Source organism: Camelus ferus, chromosome 33 (assembly GCF_009834535.1).
Source record: "Camelus ferus isolate YT-003-E chromosome 33, BCGSAC_Cfer_1.0, whole genome shotgun sequence".
NCBI lineage: Eukaryota > Metazoa > Chordata > Mammalia > Artiodactyla > Camelidae > Camelus > Camelus ferus.
Window position 1 is genome coordinate 16,842,094 of NC_045728.1, and position 10,730 is coordinate 16,852,823.

At 41.5% G+C, this 10,730-nt stretch overlaps 2 protein-coding genes across 5 annotated transcripts; one reads left to right on the forward strand and one right to left on the reverse strand.

Moving 5' to 3' along the window:
* Positions 1-704: 704 nt before the first annotated feature.
* C33H11orf1 (chromosome 33 C11orf1 homolog) lies at positions 705-4,601 on the reverse strand. 4 transcript variants are annotated; one of them, XM_006190372.3, is made up of 4 exons: positions 4,207-4,593; positions 1,952-2,182; positions 1,285-1,351; positions 788-1,077 (listed from the first exon to the last, which is right to left on the reverse strand). In XM_006190372.3, exons 1-4 carry the CDS (start codon positions 4,243-4,245, stop codon positions 902-904), a joined length of 513 nt encoding a protein of 170 aa, XP_006190434.1. In that variant the 5' UTR covers positions 4,246-4,593; the 3' UTR covers positions 788-901. The 4 variants fall into 4 exon arrangements, with proteins under 4 accessions (XP_032328623.1, XP_032328622.1, XP_006190434.1 ...); XM_032472730.1 differs by lacking the exon at positions 4,207-4,593 and adding an exon at positions 2,977-4,012; XM_032472732.1 differs by lacking the exon at positions 1,285-1,351 and having other exon boundaries at positions 705-1,077; positions 4,207-4,601.
* Positions 4,602-4,650: 49 nt separating this feature from the next.
* Positions 4,651-10,730, forward strand: FDXACB1 (ferredoxin-fold anticodon binding domain containing 1). The gene is made up of 5 exons (XM_032472726.1): positions 4,651-4,850; positions 5,101-5,257; positions 6,193-6,396; positions 7,143-7,301; positions 7,672-10,730. The coding sequence occupies exons 1-5, from the start codon at positions 4,679-4,681 to the stop codon at positions 8,849-8,851; spliced, it is 1,872 nt and encodes a 623-aa protein (XP_032328617.1). The 5' UTR covers positions 4,651-4,678; the 3' UTR covers positions 8,852-10,730.

Here is a 10,730-nt window from a genome sequence, read left to right on the forward strand (position 1 = left end):
AATGGTAAGACTGAAAGCCTTTCCTCTAAGACTAGGGTCAAGACAAGGATGTCCACTTTTACCACTTATAGTCAATATATTATTGCAAGTTCTAGCTAGAGCAATTAGACAAGAAAAAAAAAAGTATCCAAATTGGAAAGGAAAAAGTAAAACTATATTTACAAAAGACATACTACATGTAGAAAACCCTAGAGATTTCACCAAAAAAAAAAAAAATCATTAGAACTAACAAACAAGTTCAGCAACACTGCAGGATATAAAACCAACACACAAAAATCAGTTGCATTTCTATACACTAACAATGAACAATCCAGAAAGGGAATTAAGAAAACAATTCCATTCATGGTAGCATCAAAACATATAAAATACATAGGAATTAACTTAACTAAGGAGGCAAAAACACTTGTACACTAAAAACTATAAGGCATTGCTAAAATAAATTAAAGAAGACACAAATGGATTAGAAAACAATATTGTTAAGATACCAGTATTGCTAAAGTGATCTACCGATTCAATGGAATTCTTATGAATATCCCAGTGATGCTTTTTGCAGAAATAGAAAAATCCATGCTTAATATAGACCTAACAGTAGATATAATTAACTTAAATTTGACATTTAAATCTTGGTTTAAAAAAACAGATATATGAAAAATTATATATATATATATATATATATATATATATATATATATATATATAACTGAATCACTATGCTGTACACCAGCCACAACACTGTAAATCAACTATACTTCAATTTAAAAAGTGGGGGATAGAGAATATTTTTTGTGCTTTATTTATTCAGAGAGTAAAACTGTGCTACAGTCAGCTAAATTCTTAGTTGTGCTTAGAATGTGCTCCTTCCTATAATCTACACTGGAAAAATGAACCTTCGTATTCTTTCTTAGAATCCTGGACCCTGAAATTGACATTTATGAGGATGACACACACACACAGAGCGATGCTCGACTTGAGGTTTTGAATAGCTCCTCGTGTAAGCTGACTTCTCTGTGCATTTGTACGGAGGGGGATCCAGCTCAGGTTGATGTCCTGGAAACCAGTGAGGCTCTCGCTTAAATCCTGAGGGAAGAGAAAAGAGGAGTCTTAGTAAGCAATCTCACTCTTATTTCTGAGGGAAACAGACAGTGGCTGTCAAAATTGAGAAATCATTCACTCATTCATTTACTTATTCACTTATTTAATTCATTCGTATTTGAGTTCCTTCTATGTTCCAAGCACTGAGTTAGATCCTGAGAATAAAAGAAGTAAAAAGAATCATCCACCTACTATGGGTTGAAAGAGGCATTTTGCTGTTGTAGCTTGTGTCATATGTAGTTTCAAAGTAGTGTCCAAACTGGAAAGAAAAAGTAATAGATTGAAAACACAGGAGTCTATAACCAATATTGGGAAATAAAGGGCACAATGACATGAATCCTAACAGGCTCTGTCACATTTTAGATGGCCGAGAGGTCTATGTGTCGTTAGTCAGTATCCTACTAACTTTCACATCCTTTGTTTGTCTATTTAGGAGATTTAAGGGCACGATGCAGATAAATGACAAGTCTAGGTAGACAGAGACCAGGGGAGAAGCTAGCCTGACTCAGAAGACCTTTTATATATATATTTCTGTAGATGAATGAGGTCCAAGAGAAGCAAGAGGAAAAGCCTGCTACCCATCCTTTTATTACCTTACAATAATAAAATATTCAACTTGATAGTAAAGTGGGAGAGGGGTTCCAGCTGAGGACTGCTGCCCTCCCCTAACCACTTCACTGAAGAGAAGCCTGAGAGATCTCACATTGGAAGTTATCGGATTCCTGCCTCTCAAATGGCCACTGATATATATATATATATATATATATATATATATATATATATATATATACACACACACACACACACACACACACATACATACTAACAGAAGGAAACAAAGACAAGGAAGTTCAATTACCTGGGAAGGCAAGGGTTTGGGTTGCACAATATTCCTCAGATCATATCTTTCCTGGTTCCAGTTGCCCATCAGGGTACGGTTCGAATAGGCATCCTCATTGGTGGTACATCTCCACCCATACTGGAAAAACTTGGACATATCATTCCAATCTGTCCACACTTCAGCATGGCCATCTGCATTAATGAGGCTGCCACAGTGTGGGTTTGTAAGGAAGCAGGCGAGGAACTGTCTCTGGGAAAAGGCGAGAACAGAAAAGACTGTGGCACAAATCAGAGAGCAGAAAAGGCATCCCTTACTCACCCTTAGCCAAGCAGAACATAAGCACACCTTCTGAGGATCTAGGCTTTCCTCATAATTAATTGTCATGATTCTGTTTCTTTCTCTCCAAGTCCATGAATCCTTTGATCAACCCTTTCAATCAGCAGTAGCAGATGACTATATAGATTAAATGCTCCTTCCATCTCAAAAAGACAGAACTTCAGTACCCCCAATACTATATTGAGAACTAGATAAATATTCCAGTAATTTTGAGATGGAGGAATTTAAGGACTAAGAGTATTGCTATAGTCAACAGGGAGAAGTGAGAGCTGGATAACTGGATAATACAATAAATGATCAATAAATGATAATTTCCTTCCTTCTGGGCCCAGCTCAAATGCCTCTTCTCACGATGTGGCATTCCCTTTTCATGATGCCTTCCCTCAAGTTAACTTCTCTCTCACATGTCTCACACAGAACTTTATGTTCATATCTTTCTATATTTATAACTTTGTACCATATGTTAGAGTTCTTCAAATAAGTGTCAAATCTCTTATGCTGAACCATGCAGTCCTTGAGGACAGGATCTGTGTCTTATTTGTTACCACATTCTCTCCTTCTGCCTCCCCTCCCAAACAACAGTACTTTGCACAGACAAGATGATCAATGCCTGAATTTCAGTTTTTTGTAGAGAATCAAAAGCCTAACCATTTTAATTTTTTTCTAAAAGATGAGTCTGGTCCCTTGGCTTAGGAGCAAGACAATACCTTTCCTGAAGATGAGTTATTTGAAACTGAGGAGCTTGTGTTGTATGAAGATTTTGTAGTAGAGTGACAGAAGACCTTACTCTGTCGTTCCATGTTCTTTAATGGAAGAGATGTCACCAAACCTGGCCCTCCCAGTTCTCCAAGCAAAGAAAGAGTATAATTATCCAGATCACCAGGTGGCCATGATTTGGGAGTCACCACCCACCCACCTTTCCACAGGTAGAGACAAAGCCAATACTGTAGGTTTAAAGGTAACTGCCCTCACACCATGTGCCTTTGTGAAGATAGATACATGCACTGATGTCAACAAACAGCATGATGACTAAAGAGCTGCTGGTCCCACAAAGTCCAGCAAGCTGTACTCAGACTGCAGACCAAGATGACACTGTCCCTGGGCCTGTAAGGACAGATATCACTACCCACTCAGTTGTCCAAGTCTGAAACCTGGGGCTTATCTTGACTCTTATTTCTCTTTCAGTTGTTTACATCCATTCAATCCGTAGGTCTTGCTGAGTTTTGAATCAGTCCACTACCCTCCATTTCCACCAACAAGTTCCAATTCGGATCACTATTAGCCCCAGTCTCCATTCCTGCAGTAGCCTCCTATCTGACCGCCTTGCCACCAGCCTTGTTCTTCTCTTATCCTTTCTCCAAAGGAAAGCAGAATTTTTGAAAATGAAAATCTGGTTGTGCCACCTTCCCATTTAAAATCTTTCAGTGGCTGGCCACTGTTTCCAGGGTAAGATTCAGGCTGTTAAAATGGCTTACAATCCCTGTATGACTTGCTTAACTTCTCAGTCTCATTTGTTATCCACTCTCCCCTCAACTACATTCAGTCAGACTTGCTATTCTGTCTCTCCATCATGCTTTTGCATATATTGCTCCTTCTGCCTCTTCACTCCTCTTGACCCAGGTAATATGATACCTCCCGCCGCCCCCCTTAGCTTTCAACTCAGGTGCACTTCATCCAGGAAAATTTTCCACTTCACCCCTAAACTTGGTGAGGTTCCCCTTCGGTGCACTCCCACGGCATCCTGAACTACTCCACTCAGCGCTGCATCACACCAAATCAGAATCGCCTCATTTGCTGTGTATACTCCACCAGACTACACGCTCAGTGAAATCATAGGCCACATCTTGTTCCTCCAGATTAATCGCCGTCACGTTGGCCTGGCACATAACACACACTCACTATTTCTGTAATGAACACAAGGTAGGAGATAGAAGCACCTGCAGAAACTCCGAATAGAGGCAATGGGTGGCAGCCATTTCGCGTGAAATGAAGGCTGTTACAAAATCCTCTGTGACAGGAACAGGCAGGACACGGCCTCTCCGTGGCCTTAGCCCGGCCCTGCTTCCTTCGCTTAGAACTCGCCTCACCCTCGGCCTGGCCCTTCGCGCTAGTGACTGCTTGTGACCTCATGCAAGTGTGACGAAGTCGAGCCCTCGGGCTCAAAGGCATTTATTTGAACATTCTTGAAAGGGTGAGTTACTGAGGGGAAGGGGTGGTCGGCGTCTCGCTTTTGCACTCATGGCTATTTTCATCCTAGGCTGTCGCTGCTCGGGTTTGTCAAAACCACCGTGCCCTGTGGTGAGCCATCAATCAGCGACCGGCGAACAGGGGGCCGGCAAGAGATCGGTGGAGGAAGTGACGTAAAAAAAGAGCGCCTCCGAGAACGCGGGCAGGGAGCACGCTGAGGCCATGGCCCCGCGGCGCCTCCTGTTGGTCGGGGAGGGGAACTTCTCCTTCGCCGCCGCTCTGAGCGAGACCCTGGATCCCAGCACCAGGTTAACCGCCACCTGCCTCCAGCGCCCGGCCGACCTCGCCGGGTCTCGGCTGGTCCGGGAGAACCTGCAGCGCCTGCGCGAGCGAGGTAGCAAGGCCCACCCCCTGCGAGGGCCCAGCCCCCGCGAGGCCCCGCCCCGCTGCCGGCACCGCCCTAAGTGGGAGGGTGGGCACGTGCGGAATCTGGGAACGTAGGGATTGCTCTTTATCTTCCCACGGACATCTACAGACAACCCGCTGTGTGCCTAGACCTGGGTTGTTTTGCACGATTCAGGTTGGGGAGGGGCTTTCTCACGTTCTAGATCTTAAGACAGCCTTTTGTCTCTATTTGGTGTCAGGGACCGAGGTACGTTTTGGTGTGGACTGCACCCAGCTGGCAGATGCTTTTGAACTGCACGACAGAGAATTTGATCGAATTTATTTTAACTTTCCGCACTGTGGACGCAAAGCTGGAGTAGCTAAGAACAGGGAACTGCTTGCCAAGTTTTTCCAGAGGTGAGGAAGGGCGCTCATTCACAAGCAAAATGTTTAAGATATACATTACATGGTTACTGCCCTCAAACACGTTAGTTTGGGAAATAGGGCATACGTGTGTAAGTTGTAATGATCGATTTAGAGAGAATGTAAAGCTCCAAAGGAACCTGCAATCTAACTGGAAAGGAAGACATTTAACCCTGAATGCTAAATAAAAGTACAAATAATGTACTCTTGGGCCCGCAAAGGGAGGATCTCCTATTTGTGATAATACAAAGTAATGGTAGCCAGTATAGTCTAATGGCTAAGAGCATGGTTTTAGGAGACAAACTGGATTCAATTCCCCACTCACCACTTGATAGTTTGTGATTTTTGTGATTACATATACTTAATCTTTAACTGCTTTTGCTTCCTCATCCATAAGCTGAAGATATTAGCAGTAACTACCTCATAAAATTGTGAACTTAAAAGTGCTTTACACTAGTATACCAAAACATGTGATATTATTGGAGGTCTCTTTGGCTCATAGTTGTCAGGGAACTTTTCACAGAGGCAGTATTTTAAGTTAGTATTTGAAGTATGGATAGAATTTTACTGGGCAGGAGGGGAGTGAAAAGAACAACTTTCTAAATGTGGAAGGACAGCTCAGTCACTGAATCACATGTAGGAACTTTACAGACATTGACTTTTCAATGACATATAGATGAACAAGGCAAATACAAAGCTGGGTAACACTCTGGTCAGTCATTAGTAATCAGTTATGAGTTGAGCACTGAATTTAAATTCTTTTTTACTTCCAGCTGCTTTCTTTGCATGTTTAAAGTCTAATAGACCTTTGCAAATCGGTATGATTGGACTTAAATTATTTCACAGCCAAACCGTGTATATAGTGCTAACTCCCGTGGTAATTTCTGTTTGTTTCTGATAAATGGTCGGTGTTCCCCTCTCCCCATCAGCTGTGCGGATGTTCTTGCAGAGGAAGGAGAAGTCCACGTGGCACTGTGTAGAGGACAAGGTGGGACTCCTGCTGATAAGCCCATGAGAGAATGGCACAACAGTTGGCAAGTGGTTGCCATGGCAGCTCTGGGGGGATTCATCTTAAGTGATGTGCATCCCTTCAGCTGTGAGGCTGTGTCAGGGTACAAGTGCACTGGATATAGGTAAATAATAACAGAGACATAAGCCTTTTTCATCTTTCATGTAATCTAATATTCGTGAAATCTGAGGCACATGGAATGCATCCAATTTTAATATTTTTGAGAAAAGTCCTGCTCATTTGCACTTTTCTATAGAATCTGCAATTTGTTGCCCTACATGTACAGATAGATTTTAATTAAAAATATACTTTTTAATATGTAACCATGTTCTGCTATGTCTCATTACTCAGCCTTATTTTATGAAGTATTTGTTCTTAATGCTTTATTATTATGATTATTATGATTATTTTTTACAGTAGGACCTTGTTATCTACTCTGGGCATAGTAGTTTGTATCAGCCAATCCCAAACTCCCAATTTATCCCTCCCTCCCCTCTTTTCCCCCTGTAACTATAAGTTTGTTTCCTATGTCTATGAATCTCTTTCTGTTTTGTAAATATGTTCATTTGTATCATTTTTTTCAATGCCACATATAAGTGCTATAATATGATATTTGTCTTTGACTTACTTAGTATGATAATCTCTAGGTCCATCCATGTTGCTCAAATGACATTATTTCATTCCTTTTTATGGCTGAGTAGTGTTCCATTTTGATAAATGATAAATGATTTAAAAAAACCTCATAGACAAATTTTTTTCCTTGCCAGTTTCTTTTAAAAAAAAATTTGGCCAATTTCCTGAGTCAGTCTCTAGAAATGCTTGCTTTTTAAAAATAATGACAGATTTCATAATTGGTATCTATTTCGCCAGGAGTCAAGATAAGTCCTTTCATGTAGACGGTGCTTTGAACCATGTCTTCACCTGGAGCTTACCCTTTGAAGGTTTGCAACCAAGAATCTCCAGGATCAAACTGGGTGACCAGTGGTTTTCTTTTCTAGAACCAGAAGTACTTGTAGGAAAACTGAACAGGTAACCTGATTTTACCAGAATTCACTTCTATCTCTAGCTGTATCCTGATTGGCTTGATAATCAGGCAACCATATTATATACTGAATGCGTGCTACATGAATTATTAATGATCTTGTGCTGTGAATACTTGTCAGTCTGGCCTACACAAGCCTCTTTAGAAAGAAAAATTGTCATGTTTTCTGGAATATTGTAGGCTATCAGAATCCTGAAACACATGATATCTGTTTTTATGGTAGGTGATTTCTCTGTTTCCTTTATGGATCAGCTTAAGGATAATTCTTTTCTACACAGCTATTTGTGCTTTTGATTTTAGCTACATTATATTTATAATTTGAAGTTAAGAAAGTCATTTTTGTGTGTGTTTAAACAGGGGTTTCCTAGAAGCACCTTCATGTCATCCTGTCAAAACCATAAATGAGAAACTCATTGGTGAATTGGGGAAAGCTTTCCCTCTAAAACGGCTCAAGTGTTCCTCCCCTTTGCTGCCACAGGGAGGCACCAGTGTTCTTACTTCCTGCAACTATGACATCCTATCAGCTGCCTTTTGGATTAGTCTCTGTGAAGATAACTCAAATGCTGAGTCCCTGACTGGTGGCACAACACAAGACATGGAGGACTTTCTAGTGTCATTTTCAGAACTTAGCCTTCCCAAGAGCCTTACAGACAGTACGGAAGAAGCTCACAATGGAATCTCTGGCCAAGCCAAGGTCTGCCTTAGACCTTCTCTTCTAGTTCATGTTCAGGCTGTAATCCAAGCACCAGACTTCCTCTCAGGCTCTGTGCACATCCTTAGTGGACCTGTCTTTCAGAAGTGCTGCATCTCACCCTTCACAATGCCAGCATTTCATGAGACTTTATTTATCCTTGGGTTTAATAAAAATCTGAAGGATGGCTGTCTTCGGTCACTACTGGACCACCTGAAGTGCATTCTAGATAGCCTTCTGAGCCAGACGTTGCTGGAGGGCTCTAAGCGGAGCAGTTCAGTAGAATTCGTCTTTCAACCAAATAGGAAAGATTATGTGATTAATGTGAAGTCTCATAGTTTTGGCCCAGATTGTGTCAAGGATCTGACTATTGGGTCTGTCACCACATCTGCTACAAGCGCTATACACAAAGACCAGTGTTTTGTGTGTGTGTCTGTGAACTTGGACCTGTTGGCCATGCTTGTCTGGGGTATCTCTGATTGGAGGATGTTGTGGACCTTTGATACCCGTTTCCTGAAGAATTTTGTCCCTGGGAAAATAGAACCCTTTAAAAGCTATTCCCTACATCCTCCACACTATGTACACGATATTAGTTTTTGGATAGATGAAAAGAAAAGATTTGATGAAGTAGAGTTTCACACTGTGGCCCGAGCAGTGTCCCAGGACACTGTCATATCCATACGATTCCTTAGCCGTTTTCAGCATCCAAAGACTGAACAGGTCAGCCTCTGCTATCGATTGACTTACCAGACATGTGACAAGGCCCTCACCCAGCAGCAGGTAGCCTCAATGCAGTCCCAGCTTAGGAAGGAGATTCAACGACGGCTACATTTGACACCTCGGTAGTTTAGCAAATTCACCTCTACAGAGTGATCCTCGTGAGTGTGGGTATGGATGAAAAAGACCAATTTGTAACCGGTGGTCCTTTCAGGACAGTTTTTTTTTTTTTTTTGGGGGGGGAAGATCTTTTACTTTGTGACTATAGCTGCTGTTGGTTGACTAAAGATACCTGTGACTCCATCACTTAAACTTATAGATTGTAATGCAGTTGGTGACCTTTGGAGTTGTGCAATATTTTGATCCCAAATAATGACTAGGAAAAAAACCAAAATGGCGTCTTATACACGAGATACTCTAATGCTGAAGAGATAGTACATCTTGAATGTCTCATCAAATATATTTATAAATATATTTTCCACATTGTCAGTTTCTCTTCCCTCAACTCTATCATGTCATTTCACTAAATCAATTGAGAGTGGTTTTTAGAGTCAGACAGACCAGCATTGATTAGCTTGGGTAAGTTGCAAGTGCCCCATATTATTACTGATATCATTATCAACATCATGTTTATTCCATGGTTGACTGCTGTTCAAGTCGTGGAATTAATAAGTGTCAGATTCAGAGTTCATCCTTAGGTCTGTCTGACTCTAAAGCCCATTTTTTTCCTGCCACTTTCTATTACCTTACTTCTTCTTCCTTAGTTTTCTTCAACAGTAATCTCTCAACTGTGACGAACTCTAAACTTTGCCCCCCTAGATTTTGGGGCTTTCTGTTGTAAGCATCTCTAAGGGATACTGGGAGATTGGCTTAATCCAGGACATTGAAGAATGGGGTGCTCTAAGGTGAATGAATAAATGTTCGTGTTAATTAAGAGTTAGGCTCCACCGATTGTAAACTCTATGAAGGAAATAACTGACTTATTTATTCTTACATTTGGAGAAGAGCATGTGGAAAGGCAAAATGGAAGCAAAGAAACAAAGTAGGAGGTTATTATAATAATGCAAACAAGAGATAATGGCGACCTGGACCATAATCTGGTGAATCTACAGCAGAGGCTGACCTGTTCAGTCTTTGGAGTAGGTAATAGTTAAGAGGATTTGCTGATCAATTAAACATATGTGCATTCTGAATGGTGTGGAGCTAGAGAGAGAAGAATCAAGAAGAATCCCAAGGTTTTTGACCCAAGCAACTGGGAGAATAGAAGTGTCTTTAACTGGAATAGGAAAACTGGCAAAAGAGTAAGTTTGTGGAATGAAGAACAAGGGATTTGTTACAGACACCTGTATTACTTAGCTCTCCACATAGACTCTAACTCACTGAGGGCAGGTAATGTGATTTAAGCCTTCTTCCACCCCCAATAGTGCCTGGTACATATGGAACTGAGCAGGACCCAGTGGGGGCTTCCTGGGGATAGACTCCCACCGCCCATGTCCCCCACCTGTTGTTTGTGGAAAAGCTGTAGCCTCCTAGGCCTTCCCTGAGTTCCAAAGAGCAAATTTAATCTGAGAAGTGAGAAAATGCAGAGACAAAGGAAAACAGTCAAACAAAACAAAATAATAATAGTTAACAATAGAACAAAGTCAAGGACCTTTAGTTGCCCTTCAAGGGCTATAGATAATATTCTGAGCCATATCCGTGAGTTGTTTTATAGATACTAAACCCCCCACCAGGTAGAAGAAGTCTACTGCGTGCTAACCACCAGCACGTAGACCCCAGATCGGTTGGAACCAGATGGTGGACAGTGCTGACTCCCAAAATACCACCCATTTACCTCACCACCAACCAGTCAGAAGGATGTCCATGAGCTGACCATGCATCCCTCAACCCTTTCCTCTACCTTGCCTTTAAAAAGGCTTCCCTGAAAGACTTTGGGGAAGTTCAGGTCTTCTGAGCATAGAGCTGTCTGTTCTCCTTACAATAAACACTGTACTTTCCTTCACCACAA